Source organism: Larus michahellis, chromosome 4 (assembly GCF_964199755.1).
Source record: "Larus michahellis chromosome 4, bLarMic1.1, whole genome shotgun sequence".
In the NCBI taxonomy this organism is placed as follows: domain Eukaryota; kingdom Metazoa; phylum Chordata; class Aves; order Charadriiformes; family Laridae; genus Larus; species Larus michahellis.
In genome coordinates this window covers 23,894,072-23,921,612 of record NC_133899.1, presented here as the reverse complement: position 1 = coordinate 23,921,612, position 27,541 = coordinate 23,894,072, and the positions used below count along the sequence as shown (strand labels likewise).

At 51.4% G+C, this 27,541-nt stretch overlaps 1 protein-coding gene across 7 annotated transcripts in view; it reads left to right on the top strand.

Annotated features, from left to right (window-relative positions):
- Window positions 1–3,196: 3,196 nt before the first annotated feature.
- Window positions 3,197–27,541, top strand: part of SAMD4A (sterile alpha motif domain containing 4A) — a 103,440-nt gene continuing 79,095 nt past the window's right edge. For 4 of the 7 annotated variants that reach the window (XM_074583514.1, XM_074583511.1, XM_074583513.1 and 1 more), the window contains exons 1-2: window positions 3,212–3,356; window positions 4,599–4,824. In XM_074583514.1, coding sequence (XP_074439615.1) covers window positions 4,629–4,824 — 196 coding nt within the window. In that variant the 5' untranslated portion in view covers window positions 3,212–3,356; window positions 4,599–4,628. Of the gene's footprint in view, window positions 3,357–3,817; window positions 4,151–4,598; window positions 4,825–27,541 lie in introns of those variants that run through there. The other 3 variants (XR_012586581.1, XM_074583512.1, XM_074583515.1) reach the window with 3 other exon arrangements.

Genomic DNA, 27,541 nt, shown 5'->3' with positions numbered 1-27,541 from the left:
AACTGCTTTCTTTGAACTCATGAACCGTCAAGATTGGCTAATTTGCTTAGACCACCTGCTTGGTGAATATTACTGCAGGCCTCTTGTTTTCTTTCTGAAAAGGTAAACAGAAATGTAGATTGTGCCTAAGTGTTGCTGTGCCTAGCCGCCCGGGTGTGCTGGCAGCGGAGGTCGGCCAGACCACGCCGTCAGCTCTGCCCCGGCCAAATAACGACCACAGGGACAAGGCAAAGCCCCGTGAATGGCCTCCGTGCTCTGCCCCGGGACTTGCAGCCCTGCAGAAATGCTCCAGCTGGATCCGCAAAGATCCCAAGGTCCCCCAGGAATTGCCATATAAAATAGAATTATCCTGTTCCTCTACTCGCTCTGCCTTGTGTTTGTGCTGGCTGGGGTGTCTCTGCTCCCAGGGCTCCATCCACAGGGGAGAGAGTTGACCACAGAGGTGAGTGTTAACAAGTCCCCCCATCCCATCTGATCAGCCCCTGAAAAGGAGATTTGCTTCCAGCCAGCTTGGGGATCCTTCTATTGCACTGATCCGCATGGGCACCCGCCCTGCAATGCATCTAGTGATGCAGCAGGGCGTTTCTTCCACGGGTCACAGATATATTTTTTTAATTGCCATAGAAACCTCCAAACATCACAGCGTATGCCGTTAGGTCAGGATCTCCCTCCTCCACGTCTGCTTCCTGGGGACACTATGGGGAGTAGGTGCTTGTAATCTCCTGAGTGATGGGTGATTATTTTTGATTTTATTATCAGGCACTCTCTTGATGTTTCCTGGAGCACGGGACAGACTCTGCTGCTTCAGTCCTTTTACTCTTGCTCCTTTGTCCCTTGCTGCATGTTGGGGGGATGCCATCTCCCACCGATCTGCCCAGCCTCACAGAGGGCTGCGTTGGATGTTTCAGCCCTAAATATTCTTCTGATCGCTGCTGTTACTGCTTTAGATGTGCAAAATGCAAAACCGGAGAGGCGTTATCGGCAAAGCTTGGCAACCCTTAAATTAGCAACGTGCAATCGCACGGTGTTCTGCCCGGAGCTGATGGTTTAACGAGCCTCGCTCCGTCTTCCCGTGCAAGACATGCACACCGGGGTGGCAGATGGTATATCCTCGCAGCTCCGCCGGCTGTCCCTCAGCACGCCCGGACGGTGGGAGGACCATCGGCACCAAGATGAGGGAAAAGGGAGTCTTTGATTGACCGTTTGTGAGGATGGAGCTGGAGGATGAGACAGATGGGGTGTGTTGGCAGGGAACTCCGCTCCTGTTTGTTTAATTAGTCACCAGACATACTGAATGCTGAAGGGTGTTCCATGCAAACTCGTAAGCGGGGTGAGATAGACCATAGGATAGGAGCTGCTGGAAGCCACTTGGTGATTGTGGAATCCCAGACTGGCAGGGGTTGGAAGGGACCTCTGGAGGGCAGGTTGGACAGGAATGCATCCAGGCAAGTTTGGAATATCTCCAGAGTAGGAGACTCCACAGCCTCTCTGGGCAGCCTCTTCCAGGACTCTGCCACCCTCAAAGGACAGTTTTTCCTCATGTTGAGATGGAATTTCCCATGTTCCAGTCTGTGCCCATTGCCCCTTGTCCTGTCATTGGGCACCACTGAGAAGAGTCCTGCCCCATCCTCTTGCCCCCCACCCTGTAGATATTGCTGAGCATTGATGAGATCCCCTCTGTCTGCTCTTCTCCAGGCTGAACAGCCCCAGGGCTCTCAGCCTGTCCTCAGCAGAGAAATGCTCCAGTCCCTGACCATCTTTGTAGCCTCCGCTGGACTCTCTCCAGCAGTTCCTTGACGTGGGGAGCCCAGCACTGTCCCCAGCACTGCAGATGTGGCCCCACCAGGACAGAGCAGAGGGGGAGGATGAGCCCTCTCTACCTCCTGGCCATGCTGTTTTCAATGTGCCCCAGGAGACCATTGGCCTTCTTGGCCACAAGGGCTGGCTCGTGGGCAACCGGTGTCCACCAGGACCCCCGGGCCCCTCTCTGCAGAACTGCTTTCCAGCAAGTCAACACCCAACCTGTACTGGTACATGGGGTTATTCCTCCCAAGGTGCAGGACCCTACACTAGCCCTTGTTGAACTTCTTTAGGTTCCTCTCCTCCGTGATCCTCATCTCATGGTCCTGCTGCGGGATTGATGCTCCTGCACATGGGACCAGGCGTTCTCATGGGATTGAGGCAGCCTTTTATCTCCCCGCTACTTTTTTTTCCCCCTCACAAAGGGACAGATTCAGCCACATGCTTTGCTTTTTAACCGAACGGTGCACAAACCTGGAGCTTTTCTTTCTCCAGCACCCACCAGAGCACGCAGCCGCTTTTTGGGGGAGTGGATCCACTGGCAGGGGACTTTGGCCCCTGGATTGCCTGGATCCCAGCGTGTCTCCCTCCCTCCCTCCCCATTTCCCCCCACCCAGCGTGGCCCTTCCTCACCTCAGAGCCTCCCTGTCCCCAAAGCCACTGGGACGAGAAATTGCTGCAAAGGCACTGGTGGCACTTGTCCCCTGGAGCACGAGCTGTGCACGGATCAGGCATTTCACATCCTTTGGCGAAACACACTTTACACCTTTATTTTTGCTGTGTAAAGTGATGGATTCGGCTCAATATTTGCCATTGCCTTCCAAAAGCTTATGCTTGGGGTTCCCCCCCCCCCCCCCCCCCCGCCTTTCCCTTCCTGGCTCTACCTGGAATGTTGGGGACATAACACCTGCCGGCCCGGGCCGACAAGTAAAACGGCTAAAAATAAATTATAATAATTTTTTACAAAAATGCCTTTTCTTGCCGATGCGACGTTTAGCGGAGCCGAAAGTAGGATTCCCGCCCCCCCCCGCCAAAAAAAACCCACCCACCCCTGCCATTACCCCGCAGGCCACTAGATGGTGGTTTCCTCCAGCGGGAAACCCGCAGCCAGGGGGTGGGCCGGGAAGGGGGGGGTCCTGGCTCTTCTTTTCCCTCCCCCGCACTGGAGGAATCCCCCGAATTCCCGGGGCGGGGTGTGGGGGGGCGTTGAATTGGGATGTTGCACGGGAATCCCACCGGTTCGCACCCGTTTGACACCGGGGAGGGGGAAAAAAGCGGAGGGAGGCGTGTGTGTGTGGATGGTGGTTGTGCCCCCCCCGCTTCCTTTTCCCCGCGCGCCCCGCCCCTCCCCGCCCCCCATGACGTCACCGCTATGCAAATGACGGCATGTGGGGAGCGGGGGCTCGGCGCGCCGCCGGGCTCAGTCTCGCGCCGCGGAGCAGCTGCTGCCGCCGCCGCTCGCCCCCCCGTCCCCCCCCCCCCCCTCCCCGCCATGGCACGGCCCCCCCCAGCGCCGCGCCGGGCCCCCACCGCTCCCCGGGGCCGGTAGGACTCAGGTCAGTGCGTTACTGCGCAGGGGGGGAACTTTTATTCCCGGGGGGGTGGAAGGGGGAAGGGGGAAGGGAGTTCCTCCCCCCCACCATCCCTTTAGCTTTGCTGCAGCGGGGACACCCCTCGGGTGCTGGATGCATTGTGGGAGGGTTGCTTGTCGTCCCCCCCCCCATAATTGGGGGTGCTGGGTGCATGGTGGGTGTTGCTTATTACCCCCCCCGTGCGGTTCTGTATGCATGTGGGGGGGTGCTGGGTGCATTGGGGGCTTGCTTGTACCCCCCCCTAAATGGAAGTGCTGGATGCATTTGGGGGTGGGGCGTGTGCTTATCCCGGGGTGCTGGATGCATTCGGGGGGGTTGCTTGTCCCGGGGTGCTGTCTGCACTGCGAGGGGGGAGGAGCCTTATTCCTCCCCCCGCCATGGGGGTGCTGGATGGATCAAGAGGGGTTCCCCCCGCCTATGGTGCCGTGGGAGGGGAGTTCCCTCCCCCCACTATTGGGGTGCTGGATGCATTCGGCGGGGTGCCTGTGTCCCGTTCCCCCCCCTCCGTGCTGCAGCCGGGGGCACCCTAGGGGGTTGCTGGGTGCAGTGTTGGGAGCGGGGGGGTACTTCGCCCACCTCCCCAACCCGGGCGGGGGTGGGGGGGGGGCTTTTCCCAGCGCTGGGGGGGGGGGTCGGAAAGCTGCTCGTCCGAGGAGGAGGAAGGCAGCGGGACTGCGGTGCCAGGGCCGAGGGCGAACCTTCCTCCTCCTCCTCCACCTCCCCTCGCCCCCCCCCTGACATCCCCCTCTCTCTTCCAGGTGAGGAGGCCGCCCCCGCCGCCCCCCCCCCCCCCACGCCGCCGCCTCGCTGGGGGGCAGCCCTGACGCTGGGGTTTTCCTTTTATTTTTTTGGGGGGAGAATTTTTAAATTTTTTTTTATTTTTTTGCCCCCCACCCCACCCCTTCCATCCATCTCTCCCTCCCCCCTGTGTGTGGCTGTAAGAGAACCCAGCACCGCACCGAAAGCCAGAAGAGAGGGAGCAGAACCCAACCCAGGCCGAAAGCTGCGTCCGAAACCAAAACCCACCCTTTTTATTGCCAAGGGAGATTTGGTTGTTTTGGTTTTTTTTTTTTTTTTGGGGGGGGGGGGAGGAATTTTAATTTTTATCGCTGTTTTTTTTTTAACCCTGCCCCACCGCATAGGGGAGGAAGTGGAGTCGGGGCAAAGGGGGGGCTTTCCTGGTTATTTATTTTCTCCCCCTCGCAGAGGTGTCTCCTCCGGCCGCCGGCTTCGACCATGATGTTTCGAGACCAGGTCGGCGTCTTGGCCGGGTGGTTCAAGGGCTGGAACGAGTGCGAGCAGACTGTTGCGCTGCTCTCCCTGCTCAAACGCCTCAGCCGGACCCAGGCTCGCTTCCTCCAGCTCTGCCTGGAGCATTCCCTGGCAGACTGCACCGAGCTCCACATCCTCGAAGGGGAAGCCAACAACCCTGGTGAGTCGTCTTTTTTTTTTTTTTTAAAAACTTGTTTTTCATATTTTTTTTATTTTATTTTATTTTATTTTTTTGCTGCAACCCTACTTGAGTGATGCTCTAATGCAGGCAAAATGAAAAAAAAAAAAAAAGGGGGGGGGGGCAAAAAATAGCAGAAAAAAAGGGAGGTCGAGGGCTCCCCAGCTTGATTACATTAACAGCTTTCTCCTCTTAACGTTTCGTCAACGGGTGATGGCTTATTTCAGTTTGATTTTTTTTTTTTTTATTATTTTATTTTATTATTTTTTTTCACAGCGAACTACTCCAGTCTATGGCGTGGTGTAACTACGGTAGCATGAATGATTGGTGGGGTTTTTTTTTCCCTCCTCCCCCCTCTCTCCTCCTCCCCCCCCCCCCCCACCTTCCTCCTTCCATGCAGTTTCCTGTGAAATAAGTAAGTCAGGTCACGTAGAGTCTGGATTTTCTAGGCTTCTTTTGGGCAACGTGGCTTGCTTTGCGTTCTGCAACATGCCGAAGCAGCCCATCGCTACCTTAGACAAACTGTTGTTTTCTGAAGGTCTGAACAGCTGGGTTATCCTATTAATTTATTTTATTTTATTTTATTTTCTTAAATGTGGCAATTCCTATTTCATCGTTCAGATCCTGTTTGGACGCATTCCCCCCCCCCAACCCGATGGCTCTGAATACCCCCTTGTGTTTCAGCGGAGCTCTAAAGAAAATACGAGTGGGCTGGTTTAGGTTACTTGAACGTACGGGATGCGTTACGGAAAACGTGTGTGGCGATGAAAAGTCCGTTTTGGTTTTATTTATGCGGAATTACAAGTTGCCTGGACTCCTCAGAAGTAAACGGAGTTAGAGCGGGATGAAAACGGCATTTGCGCGTTGTGCTGCGTGTTCGTGTATTTATGGGTACGGGTTCCGGACGCGCGTGTTTCTAAGTGCAGATACACGCAGGGGTGCGCGTCGCTTGAAGCAGAGTTTCTGGAATACGGAGCGCGAGCAGGGAGGGCGAAATCCGTCTTTTAAGTTGCGTAGTTCTTGTTGCCCCGACCTCTCCAAGAAAATGAACAACAGCACCAAAAAAAAGAAAAAAAGAAAACCAACCAAAAAAAAAAAAAGGAAGGCAAAGCAACCCCCCTCCTTGTTGCAAAGCATCCCTTTTTGTTTTTTTGTTTAAAATCCCAGGGAGGTGCCTGGGAGCCCATTGCTTTTTTTGGGCTGTGCGTGTGGAAGCGGAGCTGGGGAGCGTTTTCGGGATGGGTGGAAATCTCGCGGGCTGGATCCCGAACAGAGCCCCCAGTGTTGGCCGGGGCGGGGAGGAATGCAGGGTCCTTCTTCTCCAGCTGTTCCCTATTAGAGCACCGAGCCGGCAAGGATTTTGGGCAGCTGCCTGCGCTGCCATTTGATGACAAGGTCCAGCGCAACGGTCGTCTTCCACCCAGGATGGATTTGAAGTCCTTCTGCAGAAAAAAACCAAGCCGGGGGCTGCTCCGGCGTGAAGGGATCAGGGCTGGAATAACTGGCCGTTCCCTTATATAGCTGGCAGGAATGAGAGGGAGGAATGCCGCGAGAGCGTCTGGGCGCGATAGCGCTGGTTTTATAAACAGCTGAAGGGCCGAACCTCATCCATTTGGGTGGGGAGGCCCCCGGGGTGGGGGACAGACAGGGAGGGAACACGCTCTCTAAAATCAGCTGCTCCGGGATATAAATGTGCAGCCTCCCGTGCCCGAGCACAGGCTTGCCGCAATTCCCACTGCGAGTCGGCGCGAGCAATGTATTTTTAATTTTACTTTTTTTATGAGTGTCGCAATTTTTCCTTCAAATTGTGGGTTTTTTGGTGGTGATCCCTAGGTTGGGCAGGTAATTAGAGGCAGGGGTGATTTACCTCCTGACTGCAGAAAAGGCGAATTAGGAAGGAAAACAGGGTTTCAAAGTCTTCCCAGGTACAAAGTTGGCGTGGTGGCATTTGCTCGCTGTTGGGCAAGGTGGAAACCAGGGTTTGGACCCTTCCCATCTCGACTCGTGCGAGCCGCTTCCCACTTGCCCCTGTAATCCCGTTGACCTTGCTCAGCACGGGGATTTCTCCTGCGAGCGTAACTTGATGTCCAGCCTCCTGCCTGCCCCTTAGCGTATTCGTGGAGCTGCCGGCGCTCTCCCTGGTGTCTCTTCCCAAAATGAGCTGCTCCTCCAGGGTGTTAGATTGGATATTAAGAAAAATTTCTACACCAAAATGGTTATCGAGCACTGGAAAAGGCTGCTCAGGACAGTGGTGGAGTCGCCATCCCTGGAGGCATTTAAAAGCCGGGCAGACGCGGTGCTGAGGGACATGGGTTAGTGGTGGGTTTGGCAGTGTTGGGTTGATGGTCGAACTCCATGATCTGAAAGGTCCCTTCCAACCTGGGCGATTCTATGATTCTGTGATTTGTAACTCCAAACAGCAAAACACGGATCCATTGGGTTCCTCTTTCTCACCAAACACTGCTCCGTACAGCTTTCCCGTGGGATGGATGTACTCGTGTGCATCCTGTGGAGCCGGACGTGATCTTTCCCAAGCTGGGCATTGCGTTGGGTGAAGGGTAGCTGAGGGTTGCAGCCAAGAACTGTTAGGAAATGGCTTTTAGTCTCCTGTGTTAACGCCGCCTTCTGCGTAAAACCACCTGTATTTCTTAAATCGCTCCTATTTGGCGCCCGTTTTGCAGCCTGGCATTTGTCGCTTGCCTGGCAATGGAATTGCACCAAATTCCTCTGAAAAGCAGCGTCATCATCTAACCTTGTGTTACTCCTTACTGTTTGAATCCCATTGTTTGCATAATTTGGGCTCAATTCCCTTCCAGGCTGGGGCTGAGGTGGTTCCTGGTACGTTTTCCTGGTGTTTGCTGACTTGAAAATGGTGCTTTCCTGCCTGTAGGTGCCCCACCAGCATCCTTGTTGATGCTGGGGACATGGCGATGGTTGTGTGTGAGGGACTGTGGGGTGATGGGGTTGTACAGCCTAAATGGGATGTAGGAGCTGGCTATAAGATGTGGGGTGGTCACCTTCAATGAAGCATGGATGAAATCGTCCGTCTGGTGATGCTTGTCACCATGACTTAGGCAACACCGGTCTGAACGCAACGTGTTGGTCTAATGTGCCAGAGCAAGTGTCCAAGTTGAATTAAGTGGTGGGTCCTTGTGAAAAGTGAGTTGTTTTGTCCGTGCAGGACCTGTTGCTTGTCCCAGCCCTGTTGGGAAGGTGGGAAAACTTGAACGTTCCCCTTAGTTCGTGGCTGTAAGAAGAAGGCGGCAGCCCCGCTGCGTTCCTTGGTGGTTGGGCACCATCCTTGATAATATCATCAGCAATAACTGAGATTAACTGAATTGGAGCCTTGGAGTGTGTGGACCAGGTGTGGAGGAAAACCCCTCTCTACAAAGGTGTCCAGGTTGTTTCTTGCCTGGTTGACTCCAAATGAGAGGTCTAATGTGTGGCAGAGGAGATGGGAAAAACTCAAGGAATAAAAATATCTCCTTTTAACTAGTTAATTGCCATGGAGAAGCAAGCATATTTATTTTGAAGGCGTTCTAGCTGATATTTTTCCAAGTGTGAAGGTAAATTTTGATAATGACAACCGAGCCCTGCTCCTTAGGACTGCAAACCTGATGTGGCTCTGCTGTGTACAGCCACATATGACCCTCAAAAGACCCTGAGGAGCCTCCTGCTTCTGTGGCTCTTTGGATACCTGCTAAAGCATGGGTGGGGGGATACAACCACACGGAGGGGTGGATATAACCACATCGCCCACCTCAGAGGAGAAACACCTTGCAGAAAGCTACACTGGTGTCGTGGAGCACACTGGAGACGTGGTGACTACATGTAGTACAGGGGCTGCGGGACCACCTGTAATCCCTAGCGCATTTAAAGATATTGCTTGATTATAAAGGTATAATAGAAGTGAGAAGCAAACATGGAAGGAAATCCATGCATTTCTTCATTAGGTGAAGCATACAGCTTGTGGTTATCCTACATGGTGGCTATGAGTAGCCTCAGAGCTTTAATGGTTTAACTGGTGAAGAACGTGAGTTGCTGCTAATTCAGTTTGAGCGCAAATGGCTTGGCCTGCTGTGCATGGAGAAGAATATGGAAACCATATTATCCGTGCACAGAAATAGAAGTTTCAGGTATTACATAGCGCTATTTAAAAGCCTGCTATAACTTCCTTCCTTCCTTCCAGCCTGGCTTCGCTGGGCGGCTTCGCTCCCAGCTGCTCAGAGACGTCAGGACACGGTGACCTCCTCCGAGCCACCGGTGAAGGTCAGGCAGGAGGCCAATGTGGTGGTAGTGGGACCCGTGGTGCTCCTGTGCCCATTGTCTGTGGCTGAGCACCGAGGGGGACCAGGGCAGGGTATGGACCCGATGAGGAGATGGGGGCTGCTGTATCCACAAAACCTGATCTGTAGGCTTTTGGCATTGAGTGCAGGATGTGCTTCTGATCTTACCTGCTTGGGCATCCCCTGTCTGATGGCCAGAGGTGTAACTGGGGTTTTTTTGCATCTTCTAGAGTAGTCCCACATCCAGTCCCACCAGCCCTGGCTTTGGAGCTGCCATGGCTTCCTTGCTCCTGCAGTCTCTGCTAGTTGACAGAGATGTTCCTGTGAGTCCTCCAGGCATCCAAACACCCATCTCCACTGATGGAGTTACTACTGTAACGGCTTTAAGCTCTTGGTCTTGAAGGACAGCAAGCCTTCTTTGCCCTGTGCGCAGGACATTAGCCGCTTCACTTGTTAAAGCCAAAATCTTTATTTCATTTCGGCAGGCTGTCAAGTATCACAATGAGAGCACCAGGATGACCTAGATTCCTCGTCCTGGGAAGGACTGGCTGGAGGAAGAGACAAGGGTTGCCGGGAGAGGTAATGCCTTTAATTAGACCAAGTGATGCAGCTGGAAAAAATGGCCAAGCACGAAGGTGCACCAGCTCAAAGGAGGGCTTGTGTGGTTGTGGGGTTTCTTTTTTTCCTCCCCAACTGTACCAGCCAGTCTATTAAAAGGCATTACATGTTCCTGCAGACCTCGCCTCTTGCATCCTTAGGTCGTTGTGGCTCCAGCCCTACGACTGTTGCTGCCACCCTGACTGTGGGAGGGGCCAAGCAGGCATCCCGGCAGGAGGACGGGACAAGGAGCTAAGTCCCATGCTCGGTGGCAGTGATAGGAATTTTTTAAGTGGAACACCGACGTTGGCATCGCGTGGTCCCTCCGCATGCTGGACTCTCCCTGCCGAGGGGGCTGAGCAGCCCTGCCGGCTCTGCTCATTAAAAATCATCAGCTGGGACTCTTAAATGGAGAGACCTGCTGAGCTGTTGGACACTGGCTTCTTCTCGTCTGTGTGCTGCAGCTCGAGCTGCTGCCCTGCGTCCTGCCCAAGTTTTGTTTGCAAACTTGAGGGTTAAAAGCTCTCTGTGCTGGGCTTTTTTGGAGAATAGCAAGGGGAGGGGTATGGAGGTACAGAGCAATGTTAGCCAGGGGCTTTGAGCAAGGCTGCACGCCCAGTATTCTCTTGTAATTCAAAGATATTTTTATTTTTAAAGATGTTTTTCAGAGTAGCTGTGGGAAGCACCGCAGGCCAGCGTTTGGCTCATGCCAGCCCTGGCTGGAGGCAGGTCCGTGGCGCGGCGTGAAGAAGGGTCCCCCTTGCCCTGTCGTGGGACCGAGAGGAGACACCTCTGGGCTTGCGCTTAACTCTTCTGCATTTTCTCCCATTTGCTTAAAAATGCCTTCCCTGGCAGTTCCTGGCTCATGTCCCTTGTGGACGAAGAAGGAGGGAGAAGCTCCCCATGGCTCGATTCCATGGCACTAGCAGCACTGATGGCCGTGTCTTCTCCACGGGGCAGAGCTAACGAGGGCTGGATCGTTTGGGTGGTGGCCGTGCCTCTTCCCGCACAGCAAAGCGTGCCGGGGGAAGCTGTTTTTCTAGGTAGCAATGCATAAAACGGGAGTGAGGACAAAAGTTAACTAAGGAGAACAGTGTGGTTTGCTTGCTGGGACCATCGTGTGGTGCAAGCGGGTCTGCCCACGGGTGGGCTGCTCTCTCCCAAAGAGACTTTTCCACACTTTGCAGTGTCCTTTTAATCATTTTGTCAGCTAATGCGTGCATCGGCGAGGGGCCTGATGTCAGGGTTAATTTCCCCACTGACTGCAGTTGGGGAAAAAAATCCCGCTGTTGAAGTGTGTGGAAAAGATCTAGTGAAGTGTTTCGTGTATCATCGCGGACCTGAGCTGGAGTTCTCTGCCTGGGCCAGCTTGTCCCTTGGTTTCCCTCCAAATGCTGATGTTCTGTGCAGATATCTCACGTTTGCACTTAGAAAAGGAGTCGAGGTGAAGTTCTGCCCCGCAGCAGGGGGTGCAGGGAGGCTGCGTGAGAAGGGGAGGAACTGCACGAGGCATCACTGATGGTGTGTGGCAGCCTTCAACCTGCCGAGGTATGGATTGATGGGAGAGGTCGAGGATGGCTCTACAGCAGGAGCTGAATAAGAACCAACAGTAGAGCCGTCAATTAAAATAATCTCGTTTGTGAATTATCTTCAAATGAGATTAAATGGATGAATGGGGGGAGCGCTCTGCTCATGGCTGGGCTGTTGCTGGTGGATGATCATCTGCGTGGTCAGGTCCTTCGGCGTATTAGACCTCAGCATCCCAACAATGCTGGGTGCCCCTCTCACCATTTATATTTTACGTGGTTGCATTTTAAAATGCAACCAGTCGATTTTAAAACAGTTGATGCCCCAGTCAGCCAAAGTTTCCCTGAAGTGGTTGGTGAAGGTTTCTGTGGACCAGGTGGATCACGGTGCAAATTCCAATCTTCCAACAATTTCTTGAGCTTTAACCTTTCTTCTTCTCATCTTCCATCAAAAAACACCTGTATTTAATTTGTGGCCCATGAAAGCAATTTTTTTTACCAAGTGGGGAGTTACGTTTGCAATCAGCGCAACTGAAATAGTAATTAGTGTGAACGCTTGCTTTATTTTAAGGTGCATTCGTCAGCGCTTCAGCTCTCCAGCTTCGTGTTCGTGTCTAATGTTACTGCAGATAAGTGCTGTGAGAAAGGGCAGCCCTTGTGCTCCCACCGCATCCTGACCCCAGGGGTTGGGGCCAGTCGCTCCTCGGGGTTGGACTCATCCGCGGGTGGAGGGGATGGTGTTCTGCAGTGGCTGCTGGGCTGTGTTTTGGGGTTCCCACCTCATCGCCCCAGTCTCCTCCCCACTTCCTGTGTGGTGCCAAGCGAGTGCAGGAGCCCACGGCAAAGCACGGGGCGTCGTGTCCGAAACGCTTTCTGTCCGCGGAAACCCATGAGAGGGGTTTGGTTGGACTGAACCTGTACGTGAATGGTGTGTGTGTGCATGTGTGTACCACCGAGTGCGCAGGTGCCCTTTCCGTTTTCACTGAATAAACAAGAGCGTTACTTTTTTTACTAACTCTTTCTCATGCAAGAGCTGCTGAGTAATCTGAAAGAGGCTGCAGGCCCTGATGCGTGAGACACAGGGGTTTGTATGCTCACTGCTCACCCCTTTTCTCTTAAAAACCCAACGCGTTTATCCATGCAGTGCTCTGGTCCTAGGAAGGAGACCCAGAGATTTGGAGAGGTGAGTTTGGCGGCGGCAAACAGCCAGGCTGATGGCTCTCCATCCTGGCCCCAGCAATTGCAAATGACGTTGAGGTCGGAGCGAGCAGATCCCTTCCCCGCTTCCCACCCGTGCGCCACTTCCTCTTCCGCAGCAGATGCGTGAAGCCAAGGTGAAAGATCTCATCAAAAGAAGGTCGGGATTGTTTCATAGAATGGTTTGGGTTGGAAGGGACCTTAAAGATTACCCAGTGCCACCCCCTGCCCTGGGCAGGGACACCTCCCACCAGACCAGGTTCCTCCAAGCCCCATCCAGCCTGGCCTTGAACACCTCCAGGGATGGGGCAGCCACAGCTCCTCTGTGCAACCTGGGCCAGGGGCTCACCACCCTCAGAGTGAAGGCAAGAGGAGATGTAAGAGAAGGATTTACCAGCTCAGGTTCACCCGTCCGATGCCTGGTTCACAGCTTGTGGTTTTATCTGTGTATTTGCTTGTGGTGACTCCATGGCATGGTACGGTTGGATCAAAGGCTTTGGTGAAGGTGTCTGAACTGCAGCATGTTTTTCCTCGTGGGGCTCTGTGCTTGCGGAGCCGTCTGGGTGTACGGTGCAGCACCTCCTCTGAGGCTTCCCAAGCTTGGGGCTGGTGTGAGGGAAGGCTGTTCTTGCTCACTGATGAAGTCTATGGACTTTCTGATCTCTTGAGTTGAAACCAGGGTGATAACCATGTGTTTTGCTACTGTCAATTCAGGCTGCTGCCCTTCGCAGATACTTCAGGGCATTTGTAGTGCTTGAGCTGTAGCGCAAAAACCTTCTTGTATCATATATAAATAATCCACGGGTCAGAAAAAGGCTTTCTCCTGCGCGTGCTACCATGCTTCAACAAACTCGTGGTCATTTTGTATTGCGAGTGTGGGACTCTGTTATGGAAAACACGGCCGGATGGTATTGATGGCTCTGTTGCACCGAGGGCTAAGCCACAGCTTCTGCCGCAATCCCTGCGAGCCTTCCCTGACATTTGCAGGAGCTGGACATGGCCCAGCGTGTCGAGCTATCGCGCCTGAAGATGTTATTTTACTTACAGTAACGCTAATATTGTGAGTGTCGTCTGCAGCATCCGGCAGCTTTGCTCCGCTCTTTGCTCTCGAGCGAGGCAGCCCAGGCACGGATGCACAGGGCGCTTTAAAAAGCTTCTCTTCTGTTACTGATCCTCCCAAGTAATTCATTCCAGATTTCTCTTTTTCTTTTTTTTTTTTTCTTAATGATAAAACTTATTTCAGACAAACCACAAACCTGCCTTATTTTTAACCAGTTAGTTCTCCTGCTCATTGCCTATGCTGTTGCCTGGTTGGGGTATGGGCATGTGTTGCGTTCGGAGTTCTGATTGTTGTTGTAAGAAGTTATTGAGTGGGTGGATAAAACAGGGTTTGACCAAGTTTAGCTTGAAACATTTTAAAACTCACATTCCGTGCCACTGTATCTTTTTTTCCTTATTTCTGTGTTCTCAAAGAATTAAAAACCCTGAACATCACAGATAGGTTCTTCTTGTCCTTGGGTTTTTCCTGTTGGTCCCCTTGTCTGCAAGGGGAAAGGAAAAAGGGGAAAAAAAACCACAAGCGGGAGAGAAATGTGGAGGGAAAAAACCCGCAACTTTTGTTGTGAAGAAACTTGGCTCATCTGACGTTTGCGAGCAGAACATAGTGTTTCTGCAGCAGCTGCGGTCTGCGCTCCTGCCTTTCCCTGCTTTTCATAATTTTCCTGTTGGGATATTCCCCTTGTTTCTCATGCAACAAAAACCAATGTGATTTCTCTAGCTTTTTTTTTCTGTCTGTTCCCCAGTGTGCTCAAATTGCCCATGGGGTCAGCTTGGTTCTTGGTAGGCTTTCTGAAAATCTCACAGTTCCAAATAAGTGGATTATTTAAAAAAAAATGCAAAGTCCTCAGGCTGTTTCCCTCCAGATAATGCAAACATAGATGAAACGTTGGGTTATAACTACCTGAGTGACCTTTTAAGATAAGAATTGTTATTGACTGGCGGTATTATGTTAAACTGATAAGAATTCTTTTTAAAAGAGGAGGGGAAAAAAAAACCAACAAACCCTCCAGTAACCATAACAACTTACGTGGCAATGCATGGGCAGCGCACAGCTCCTTCCTGACGCTGGTGCTGAGGATTCCCAGGGGATCCCATCCAGCAGCCCCTTGGGAAACCTCCCCAGAGCTTCAGATTGGCGCTGTGAGGGATGCCGAAGGTCGTTAGGAAGAAATTCTTGGCTGTGAGGGTGGTGAGCCCCTGGCCCAGGTTGCTCAGAGAAGCTGTGGTGCCCCATCCCTGGAGGTGTTCAAGGCCAGGCTGGACCAGGAGCAACCTGGTCTGGTGGGAGGTGTCCCTGCCCAGGGCAGGGGGTGGCACTGGATGATCTTTAAGGTCCCTTCCAACCCAAACCATTCCATGAATTTTATCCGGAGCATTGGGCTGGGGCTTGGGCTTGGTGCTGCAGGTTTGGGAGTGGTGGGAGGGATGGGTGCTGGGAACAGGAAGGATGCTTTTGGAAGTCAAAGGAAGATGCTTTTAATAGTCTTTGCTTAAGAAATGAGCAGCCGGGCAAGGAAGGCTCTTCCTTACTGTTACTGTGCCAGCAAGCACAGCACAGCCCTTGGAGCCCTGCTGGGAGCTGGGTCCCATCTCTGCGCCCCAGCAGAGGCGCCAGCTCCTGTTTTTGGTTATTATAACAGAGTTAGGAGTCTGATGTGAACATACACGTACTTAAAGCCTTCCTTCACCTGGCTGAGCCCTGCTTGGTGGGTTTGCACGTGCTGGGTCGTAGGGGATGCTGTCAGTTCTAAGCAGAATTCACGCTTTTGCCATGGACTGCGACCGTGGATGGTCGTAGATGCTCCATCCCTGGAAACATTCCAAGTCAGGCTGGACGGGGCTCTGAGCAACCTGATCTGTCGGAAGGTGTCCCTGCTCGTGGCAGGGGGGTTGGGCTAGATGGCCTTTAAAGGTGACTCCAACCCAAACCATTCTGTGGCTTCGTTACCTTCTGTTATCGGGGGCTGCCACTGAGATTGTCTGAGGTGAAGAAAACCAACCGCGAACAACTGGGTTTTCTTACGACCTGCTTTTCTTCTTCCTCCCCCATCCCTTTGCACTTGTATTACCTACGTGTTGCGAGTTCCCGGGTTTTGTGGACAAAGTGTGTCCATGCTCGTGGCTCGCAGGCGGGGGTGAGCCAAAAGGTGACCGAACAAGAAGCAGCAGCTCAGAAAACGCAGAGACCCAGGAGGCCTGAAAAGAGAGGGGACAGGCCTGATAAAACCAAAAAATGCTCAAAATGTCTTAGAATTAGGTCTAGGAAAAAAATAATTAACTCCATTTGAATACGTACCAGCGGCGGAGGCAAAGGTGTGCGACTCGGCGTGTCTATTTGGGAAATCAATTACTTGAACCTGCTCGGTTGAAAGAGTCACGGCAGCAGCACGAATCCTTTTACCGATCGCTCTTAGCACTGTGTAAAGGTGTCTTCTCGGACTGCTCTCGCCAACCTTTCATCACATTATTCTGAAGCAGTCAGTTGGATGCTGAATGCTTTTTGTAGCTGATGTCAAACCTCGGTCAGCCGGAGACCCTTTATAAATAAAGGTGTCCGCTTGTATTCAGGCATACGTGGATAATAGCTGCTGTAATTCAGCTGTCCGGCTCGGCTACCCGGCTTTTATAAATGACTGATCAGAGATTCCATGGAGAATGAGTATTTAAAGGGATGGAGCTGCTAAAAGTGGTCTCTGTGCCGATAAGTACAGCAAGTCTCTATCCCCGGGACAGGTGGCCGGCCTTGTCCTCCTTCCACTCATGTCCCGGGTTTATATTTCACACAAAGCGAATGTTGCATTAATAAAACCTCAGTGCTGCGGTTAGATCACAAGGCTCTGCATTAATTTTTTTGCAGGCTGCACCCAAATCTCTCAGTTTGTCATCTTTTTTTTCTTTTTTTTTTTTTTTTTTTTTTCTGGGAGCGGGTAAACACTCAGAGATCTCTCTGGACAAGCCACAGCAGCTGGAGGATACTGGTTTCTCTATGGAGTGGAGGAATTTCATCAGAGGAGCTATTGTTCGACTGTGTTCTCAGCATTTTGGCAACTGTTCTTTAGATTAACCCTACAGAAAGGGGAGGGTGCTCTTTGCCGGGTCTGAAATAATTGCAAAAACGTGGGCAGATGCTTTTGCATTGTTAGAAGTCGATACTGGTTGGTAGTGGGGAAGTGTGGTGTGGGATTAAGGAACGAAGAAGCCTGAGTTGTTTAAATCCCTCCTAAAGCTAAACTGGATGTTGGCGTTGATGTTCAGTTGCTTTTTAAAATAGAAATAGTTGACGCTTTCTCCCCCTGTCCTGAGCAGTCGAGACGCGGTGGGTCGCAGCTGGCACACCCAGCCCATCTCCCGAATGAACTAAGACAGAGTATTCGCTCATAGTCCCATTTTCCTGGGCACAGGCCCTTGTGCTTGAAGAGGAGGAGGATTCGGTACGAGAGCAAGCGTCCCGCGTATGGCTTGGGTATGGCGGGTGGGGAAGGAAACCCTCTTCCAGCTCTGACATGTTTGTGCCGGGGTTACCTGTGTATAGGGTCCTTTTAACATTATTTCTCCAAGCGTTTATTTATTCCTGCCCGGCAGCTCCCGGCAGAGCTGTTTATGTGGCCGTATATCCACGTGCGGTGTACCCCAGCCCTTTCACCGTTTGCATCCCCGGCGGAAAACATCTTGGCAGAATGTGCCTTCTCTGGGGGGACACTTTTGTTTGCTTATTTTTTGTAATTAAAAAAAAAACCAAACCCAAAACAACCGAACAAAAAAGGTTGCTAAAGCTTTTCCCAGGAGACATTCAGCACTTCTGAGTGACTTCTTGCGTTCCCGGGCTCTCATCCTGCATGGGAAGGCGGGGCTGTCCCTGTGCCCGGGTGACGCTCGTGGGCTGGTTCCTTTTTGGGCTCCCCTGGCACTGGCCAGGCTTGGACCCCCTCACTCACACCTAATTGCAGTGTTAACGAATCCCACCTCGAGGGTGGGAATGAAGAGGGATGCAGTCAGCCACTTGATGAACCACCCTGCTGAAGTCAGTGATGCTTTCAGCTGTGTTGAAACGGATAAAAAAAATAACTTCTTAGGGGCTTGCGTGTAATTTTTCTGAATTTGGCCCCCTGGCACAGGTGGAAAATGGGAACAATCTCCCTAATCCTGCTAGGGCCGTTGCATCTGGAAGGAGTCTCTGATCCGGAGAAAACAGTTTGGATATTGACTCTCTCTCTACGAAGGCACATCAAGGTGTTCTTGAGCGGACAAATGGATGCTGGTGGCTCAGGAGAGGCAGAGCTCCTTGCTGCAAAAGCTTGGCATGTGCCGAGAACGCTCGTGATGGGTCAGGAGGTGGCTTGAGATAGCCAGCCCGGTGTAAATCCGGAGGGATGAGCCGTTCCCAGGGACAGAGGGAGGAGCTGCGCTCGCCGTGGAGCAGTGTGTGCACGGCAGCCTGGGCTCGGCCCTGCTCGGGCTCTGCCGTGAGCACAAGGACGCTTTGCTCATCCGCAGCCCATTGTGATCCCTGGGGCCTGGAGGAGAAGCAGGACCCCGTGAGTGGTGGCTGAGGGGTGATGGAGCTCCTGGCTCACCATCCAGCAGCTTCTTCTCTGCCGGTGCCTGCAGAGCCCGGTTCAGCCCCCAGCTCCACCAGTTCTTCAAAACGTAACCAAGGGTTGTTGGTTTTTTATATTTAACCTGATGTGCGTGTTTTGGTTCAGTTTACCCATACAATTACGCTAATTTGCTTTCTTATATGCCAAGAGATTAAAAATGCATCTGGCAGAGAGGATTAAAAACCAGTGATCTGGCTGTTGAGAAGCCCGTGATGTTTTAGGGTTTCCTTTCTAGGTGTGCAGAGCGCTGTAACATAAACAAATGTGATCCTTTGTAGCTGCAGTTTTCACAGGGAGAGCTCGTTAAAGCTAGCGCGATTGCTCAAGTAAATGAGAAATGAATTAATTTAAAATATAAGACTAAATCCTACCACATTAAAGCAGCACTCATGATTTAAGAGCTTGATTTTGGTTTGGTTTTTGTTTTTCTTGTATGCGAACCCAGAGCAATAGGGTTGCTTTACCTTTTAAAAGAAATTTAGAGCGACTTGTTAAATCCTTTAATGTTGCAGTGCTTCAAAATAATGCACGGTCAGACCGAGCGTAACTAATTCCAGTTTGAAAGCAGAGGGTAGCTGGTTTCTCAATAGACTTACAATTAGTGCAACAACAGTCCTGCCTTCGAGAGGGATGTAGCAGGAAATGAGACCACTGGAATCTCGGTGAATAAAAATATGTGCTTGGGGATTTTTTTTTTCCTTATTTTTTGTATGAGGAGAAGAGGGAACCCTATAAAAGCCATGGTTTAATTTAATTTTTCTTGCTCTCACACATGCTTCTGGCCCAAGAGGAGTCGTGGCAGGCGGTCAAGACGTGATGAAAGTGCCCTTGCAGCCGTCAGGGGCTGGCAGACCCCTTTCAAGGGGCTGTCTTTTGAGTCCTCATCCCTTGGTTCGTCTGGATTTACCTGTGGCAGGGTCCCAAGGATGTCGAGAGCTTTTCTCCTGGAGTCTGAGTTGGGCTGGTGCTGCTGCATGAGTCCTGTTGCTCCGTCCCAGCCCGGTGCTGGGTTTCCAGGGGCGGTCGCTTTGCTATTAATGCCGGCCCAGGTTGCCCAGAGAAGCTGTGGCTGCCCCATCCCTGGAGGGGTTCAAGGCCAGGCTGGACGGGGCTTGGAGCAACCTGGTCTGGTGGGAGGTGTCCCTGCCCAGGGCAGGGGGTGGGACTGGGTGGTCTTTAAGGTCCCTTCCCACCCAAACCATTCCACGATTCTATTTTGCAAAATCTTATTGTTGCACCATCAAGACTTGTTGTCGTGAATAGTAACTTCATCATCTTGATGGCAAAAGTACCCCTGGCTGTTTTCGTGATGCTCTTGGTGTGCTGCCCGTTCTGCCCAAAGCATCATCCTGCGTTTCCTGCAGCAAACCCCACAGTATGTGTGTGGCCAAAGCAGATCATGCTTTAGTCAGGTCATCTACAGAGATCCTGCAACATGGCCTGGCTGCGGTGCGGCTCTGATGGCTGGCGTTAACAGCAAATAACCGTCACTGCGTCACCGTAGTGTTTCAGGTGGTGCCCAGGGTCCTCCCCTGCCATCATTAGAGGGCTGTTTCACAACTTGTCCCTTATCGCATGTGTTAATTTTGCTTTTGAAGTCCGGACTGCTGCCACAACCTGTGTGCATCCCTTCTTTTCTTACATCGTGGTCTCCTGCTGCCAAAGGCGGCCGGGAGCCTGGTAACACCTTGAGTACAGACGGGGAAAGGAGATCTCCCATGCTCTCACTCCCATTTACCTTCCCTTGCCTTGCCCAGAGAGACTATTTTCATGATGTAGAAGTTGCTGCTGATCACGGCGAGCGTTTGCTGCTGTGTGCCCAAGGGGAGACAGTGAGGACGTGTCCCATTTTCCACCAGCCTTCCCTGGTGGGGGCTGTCGGGGAGCCCCGGGGCTGCCCCATCGCCGCCAGGATGCAGGTGCTGGTCCCTGGACTGCTTTGACTCTTCCCAGCTGCGGGATGTGGCCACCAACCTCCTGTCCCCCAGGTGCCAGCTGGAGCCCTGCCGGCAGCACCAGCCTTGCTGGGCATCACCTTCCCGCTGGCAGAGCTGTGGCCAAATTAAAAAAAACAAACATTTTTCTCTTCTCCTACCTATTTTGTGACCGTTCGGCCTCAGGGAGGGAGATGGGGCTGGGGGCATCTCTCCAGCCATGCCTCAGGCTGCTTTTATCTCCCTTCAAATGTCTGCACACCCTGGTTTGCGAATACAGTCAGCTCTGCCTCGCTCCCTTAAGGGTTTTTTTTTTTTTTTTTAATTTTTCTTAACTCCTTCTGTGCCCCTGGCTGATAGAATTTGGCTGGTTGTGGTAGAAATCCCAGTGTGTGCTCCATGCTTGCGCTTTTTTTTTTTTTTTTTTTGTTATTGGCAGCGAAGACCGTATGTTGCGGCTCCTGGGAGAGAGGAAAGCGGCGTTAACTTTTCATCTCTGTCGTCGCTGATTTACGGGGTGAGAAAGTGGCCTGGGTCTGTTTTTTTTTTTTTTTTAGGAACTGGGTATATACTGATAGTACCAGTGTCGGTACTGAATAACTCAATAAGCTGAAGAACGCAGCAATATCTAAAATTAAATCTGTTCTTAATTGCCGGGTTATAAATGGCAACATTTTCTCCAAATGGAATTAATTTATTATTTTTCAATTGCCGACACAAGCCTCAGCAGCACAAACGCCCCCCGGTTAGCATTAATACAATAATGAGGTGCTTGCAAAAGGTGCGTTTGGCATCTGCAACATACAATACAATCTAACAAACCATAAACTATGTCAAAATACTCTTAAGGTACTAATTAAAACTGTAAAAAAAAAAAAATGTAGAATAGATGAATACATTCCAAATTGTGACTTTTCAATGAAGCTCTTTCATAAAAAACATTGTTTCTTGCCAAAACAAATTCAAAGGCATTTTTGTAATTTCTGTTGGGGAAAGGAGGAGTGTTTATCCAGCCTTTCATGTTGTCTGGGTTTTTTGACTTTTATTTAAAAAAAAAAAAGGCAGTGCAAAAAAAGAGGTATTTTTTTCTGAATATGCATTAAAAAGTCTTGCTCCTGTCCTCTCCGGAGGGATGTGGGGTGAGGGCTGGAGAGGGATGCGCCCTCGGGGGCGCGAGGCTCCCAGCGGTGGTGGAATCCCCTGGTGCGGTGCGTGTGGGGCAGGCAGGGGGCCCGAAGTGGTTCCACGTGGCACAAGGACGCCGGGGGTCCTGCCGACATTGGTAGCTCCTGTTTTGGGAGGAGGAATCCCCCCCCTGGGGGTGCTTGGAATGGGGACGGGGTTCCCCCGGGCTTGCTTCGCTGAGCATCTTCTGCAGCCACAGGCATCCAACTAGTGCACAAAGCAAAACTCCTTGAGGTATTTATAGTTTCCCCTTCTGATTTTTTTTTTTTTTTTCCAGTCCTTCCAATTTTGGACACATTTTTGACAGCTTTTACCTGCTGAGTCACCATTCATCCCCTTTCACGGGAGCTACTCCTGCCATACCAATTCCGCGAGCAGGCTTGAGCAACCATCATTTAAAAATAAATCCTGTCAAGGAAGTGTTTTTCTTCTCCCCCCCCCCTTTTTTTTTTCTTTTTTTTCTTTTTTACGTATCGCCAACTGCTTTTCCTGCTGTGTGTTTTGCGTTCTTGCACAAGATGGCTATTTTATAGCTGCGATGCCTTCGCGTTGCTAAGGATGGCTTTATGATTTATCGCACCCCGCCGCAGCGTGCCGTATGGAGGAACTGGGTGTCGAAACCAGATAACGGCACAACTTTTGAAGATAACTGTATCTGATCCTGCAACGAGTGCTTTGGTTTTCCTAAGGTGGATTTTTTTTTTTTTTTTTTTTTTTTTTTGTGGTAAACCACAACTTGAGCACAAACTGCTTGTTTCTTATAGCTCCTTTTATTAAATAACTCGCCATCCGCAGCAAGTAGCTGTTGCTTCTGATGGACGGGAAGGGAGGGTTGGTCTTTCCAAGGGTAACACCAATATCCAGGTCGGCGTTCTTTCCCCCTTCCCAGGTTCAGACGGCGCGAGTGTTTACAGCTGGTTTTGCAGTGTTGCTTGGCGTTTAATCTGCAAGACTCGCAGGTTGGTCAGGCTGCGACAGCCACCTCTCTAGGAACCGCTCAGAAAGACTTTGGATGCATCCAACATCTCTTTATTTAGGGGATTGAAGCACCTGCCTCCCTGTCGCTTCCTGCATCTCGCATTTATTTGCTTTATTAGCTGCAGTTTTGCATGTTGGGTGGTAAACGTCAAGAATATCATTAGCTACTTCCTATTTCTCTATTCCCACCAACGTGAGCCCACGCTGATGCTGCGGATGAAGGGGGAATGTTCCACACTGTGCATGGCTGTTCTGCCTGGGTGGCGTGTTCCTTATTTTGTGTGTGCTCCCACCTTCCTCCTTTCCGGAGAATACGCTGCAGAAATTAAATATTTGGTCTATTTATAAATTTCAGTCTCTATATTAATGCCTCTACATATTAATCCTCCAGGTGGTTGCATTTCACTGTAATACAGCTGCTAGTGGGATGTTAATCTTGGTGAAAGTCTATTTTAGCTTTCTCCTGGTCGTCCAGCCTGCTGTCGTCCCATGGGGCAAATCCTCCCCCAGGAGAGAGGAAGGGAGACTATTTCAGGAGGAGCAATGTGGGAGGGAACAACTGCAGCTGAAACCGAAACCTGGTTTGAGAGGAGGAGGCCGGGAAGGAGCTATTTCAGTGGACGGCTTGCCTGGCCATGGTGATCCTGGGCACGGAGGTGTCTGTCCTCCTCCTTGGTGTCTGATCATCAGCACTAGTTCTGACATGAGTGCCTTAATCCCAGATTGGCAGGGGTTGGGAGGGACCTCTGGAGATCATCTCGTCCAACCCCCTGCCAAAGCAGGGTCACCCAGGGCAGGTTGGACAGGAACGCGTCCAGGCGGGTTTGGAATATCTCCAGAGCAGGAGACTCCACCACCTCTCTGGGCAGCCTGTGCCAGGGCTCTGCCACCCTCAAAGGAAAGTTTTTCCTCACGTTGAGATGGAGTTTCCCGTGTGCCAGTCTGTGACTGTTGCCCCTTGTCCTGTCGCTGGGCACCACTGAGAAGAGTCTGACCCCACCCTCTTGCCTCCCACCCTGTAGATATTGCTGAGCATTGATGAGATCCCCTCTCAGTCTGCTCTTCTCCAGGCTGAACAGCCCCAGGGCTCTCAGCCTGTCCTCAGCAGAGAGATGCTCCAGTCCCTGACCATCTTTGTATCCTCCGCTGGACTCTCTCCAGCAGTTCCCAGCCTCTTGGCCAAACTGGAGTCTCATCCTGCTTGCAAACATAAGCCTTGTTTTCTTTCTTCTAGTTTATTCTAATGAGTGGCCCATCTTTTCCGTAACTAAACTTCTAAGGCCCTGGGGATACATGGCATTGATCGGATGGTAAATCATAGAATCATAGGGTTGGAAGGGACCTCTGGAGATCATCTAGTCCAACCCACTTGCCAGAGCAGGGTCACCTAGAGCAGGTCACACAGGAACGCGTCCACGTGGGTTTGGAATGTTTAGGTGGAACTTCCTATGCTCAAGTTTGTGCCCATTACCTCTTGTCCTGTCCCCGGGCACCCCTGAAAAGAGCCTGGCCCCATCTTCCTGACATCTACCCTTTAAGTATTTATAAGTGTATAAATCTGTGACCTCAAATTCAGCAGGGCGGCTCAGGTCGCCCCGGGAGCGGGGTTTCAGTGTGAAAGCCGCGGTAAGGATGGCCGATCCTGGACGCGATGCCCTAACCCTTGCCCCTCTAGTTTTTTCTTGACAACACAGAAGGCGACAAGCTTTGTACTTCCGCTGCTTTTAAATCTGAATGAGTAATTCAATAACGAGTAGCTATCAGTTCATCGCTTTCATGTTAAGGAGAAATCCTGTCGTTTTAAAGCCTTTATAAAAGAATTGGATAGTGAGCTAATTTCCAATCTTGCACGACTAACCAGTACTTGAACATAAGGCTTCCCTTTATCTTTGCAGTCTCTTTTGTTATAGCAATCTTCAGCGTATGGTTTTTGGAGAATTTAACATCTAGCTCAGACACATGGCGACACACTCTTAATCCGCTCTGCGCATATAAGTCTAAAAATGGCTTTTTTTTTTTTTAAGTTTCCAGGATGCTTGTGAGCGCTTAGCTGTAGAAAGGAAAACAAAAAACCCACCAACACCAACAGTTTTTGCAAAGGAAGGTTTCTAAAAATGCATCTCCTTTTAGTGAGGAGAGCACGTGTGTCTGGGCCGTAACACAAAAATTGTTGACACGTTTTGCTAAATTTGCTAAGGGATTTTCAGTGCTGGGGATTTGGTTTTTGGGGTTTTTTGTTTGTTTTGTTTTGTTTTGTTTTTTTAACAGTTGGGAAAATCTTGTAAAAGCTTGGCGTCTGCGGTGGTCCTTGTGCCCTGAGCCTGGGCACAAGCTTCCTTCTTCTGCCCTTACATCTTTCTGCTTGTTTAAGATGGAGATTTTGTAAATAAGAGGTTTTCCCTTCCCTCCCTTCCAGCCTGCACGGGGACTTGGGGGCAAGTGGCTCCTCACATCCTGCATCCCGGGGATGGGGAGGGAGCAGGGATGCTGCAGCCCCTCTCCCCGCTGGCATTAGGGCGCTGTCAGCAGGGTCAAAATGCTAAAATCACAGCAGGGATGTGTGTAGGGGGAAAAGGGGCCATGGTGTCACGGTCCGTGCATCACCACTCCCAAGCAAAAAGGGTTTTGTGATTGCAGGGAAAAACCTTCCAGGTTGTGGGATGGGGCTGGACGTTGGAACTAGAGCTGTTGTGGTACTCCTCCCTCTGCCCAAAGATTCCAGCTTCCCATTGTCTATCAAATAGAAGGTGAATTGGGCCATGCGGTATTTAAATTGGTTTGGAAAAATCAGCTTTTTCCTGGTTCCTGTTCGTCCTTCCCCTCAGCTGTTCCTTTGGCTGGTGATGTGTGGTACAAAGGAGGAAAAAAAAGAAGGGGAAATCCTACTTGGGGATAAAGAAAAGTGTATTGTCCCGAGCACTGGAACCGGGCAGTGAAGCGTGAGAAGGGCTCACATGGGCTTCATTGCGGCCGCGCATTTCTCAGCTTCAGCCGTTTTCCCATCAAAGCAGAGGCCACACGGATATCTCAGTTTCTATTATTGCCGTGATAGAGGAAGCATTTTGTATGTGGGATAACAGCTCTAGGGGATTTCTTGGGTAGTTTGGAGAGATAGTGGGCCTTTTGACCCAAGCAGAAGCCGCAGGGGCTCTCGGAGTCACCGAGGATGATGATGGTGTGCTATAGTGTATCTGAACTTTGCTCAAAACATGCAAGCTTTGCTTCATTTTTCCTTTTTTTTTTTTTTTTCCCCAGGGGGTTTACATGCACCACTGGTTTTGTACTTGGCTTTCTTCTAGCACTTCTTTCTCCTTGGTCTGTGCACAAGCCGAGGGCCGATTCCCAGGGAAGGCTCGGCTCCCCGTTGGCATCCCAAGAGGAGCGGGATGAAGGCACTCAGCGGGGTGTCCCTGCCCGTGGCAGGGGGTTTGGAACTAGATGATATTTAAGGTCCTTTCCAACCCAAACCATTCCATGACTCTGTGATTCTAAAGGTCTTTACCAACCGAAATGATTCTGTGGTTCCGCTCTGGGAGGGGGACGGATGGGAATTCCATGTGTGGTAGGATGGGGAGGTGCCTGCCCACCCAGGCTTGCTGTGGAGCAGGAGCGAGGGGACCCTTTGGCCCCAGGGAAGATCCTCATTGTCTCCCACGTGCCGCAGGATGGCTGGGAGAGTGATGCCCCTGATCCAGACCTCTTAAAGCTGTTGCTGTGCTGCTTTCGGCGGGGAAACGGGAAAGGTGTGGATGAAGGTACTGTCTGGTGGGTGCCAGAGCCGCTCCCCCCATCCAAGACAGCAAGATAAGCCGAAGGAAAGCGTGGGGATGGATTCCCTCCCTCCCCCGGCATCCGCATAACCCCGAGGCTTGGCTGGTGTTTCAAAGCTGCTCTGTGGCTGTGTTAAATTTAGGAGCTGGCTCATGCAGGCGTGGGATGCGCCGTGGGGCAGGAGTGGGACGGGGTGACCGCAGTGACCTCCTCCTGCTGGGTCCATCGCCCTCCCTGGCCCAATTCTCCACCCCTCCTGCGACATCCCTGCTCCCGCTTTCAAGTCAAGTCATCAGGAATTAGGGGGTTTTAGGCAGAGCTTTTGATGTTGGGGGAGGAGAAGCAGTGGTGAGAGCGGCTCCTGCAGGGTCTCGAGGTGTCCCCCATGTACAATGTTGTCTTGTAATTTGCATTCGGGCTGTAAAACATGGTCTTTTTGGCTTGAAGAGCCAGGTTGGTGCGGACTTGCAGAGCACACAAGCATGCAGCTCCTGCCTCTGCAGGCATGGGTTGAACTCGGAGTATCAGCATCTCTCTTGATGCTTGACCTTTTGCGTGCTCTCTCTTGCAAACACACTTTATTTTGCAGATTTGGGGGGGAAAAAAGAAAGAAAAATACATAAAGGTCTGTGCTAAAGGCAGCCCTGGTGGGCCGGCTTCATCTTTAGCCCATGTTTGTTTCTTCGTCCTCCCTTCTCTCTATAAGAGGAAGATAATCTACCTGGCAAGGGTGCTGGGAAGCTAAATTAATTCCCGCTGAGGTCTTCGGATAGAAAACGCTGCACTAAGCACAACGTGTGGGTGTAGGCACGGTGCTGTACAGCACTCGGATGGCGCCTGTTAACGTACACGTAGAAAATGTGCTGATATCTTTCAGCTTGGCTTTAAAAAAGTCGCCTGCGCCGTTGAAAGCGTAAATATAGGAAGACTAATCAGCCCAGCGGTGATCTCTGCGACCTCCAGCTTGCGAAGAGAAGCCTTGTCTCTCCCTTCTTTCCGTACCCACATCTTCATCTTGCGTTACAGGTCTCTGCTCAGGATCCCGTATTTTACTTTATTTTTCCCTATCTGATGGTTACAGAGGACTTCAGCTCTTCGTCAGGAGGCCTGACCCCCCCCTCCTGTTGCCAGGCAGCGAGGTTTAAATAAAAGGGTAGTTTCTTTCGGTAGGAAAAAATAAATAAGGCTCCACCTGAATTTCCCGAGTTATTTTTTTTTTGGTCAAGAATAGCCTGGAACGCTCCTGGCCAGAAACAAATACGAGCCGAGGTGTCTGAGGGGAGCGCAATAATTTATTTGAACTGAGTATAATGATTTATTTGGAGCGGGCTGTGGGAGCGGGAGGTGGCGGCGGTAGCTTTGCCAGTCCTTTGCGCGGGTGAAGCGGGGAAAGCTGGGGATGGGGCTTCCGTTTTGAGGTGTGCCTGGCCGTGGCCGGGCGCATTTTGGCCAAAAAATGAGACACCCCGTGATTCATCCAGCGCACAAGAAGCTTCGCTTTGCCGCCTCACCACGCGGAGGGTGGGTAAAAGTGAAATTGCTCCTCTGCTGCCCTCGCAGTGAGGTTT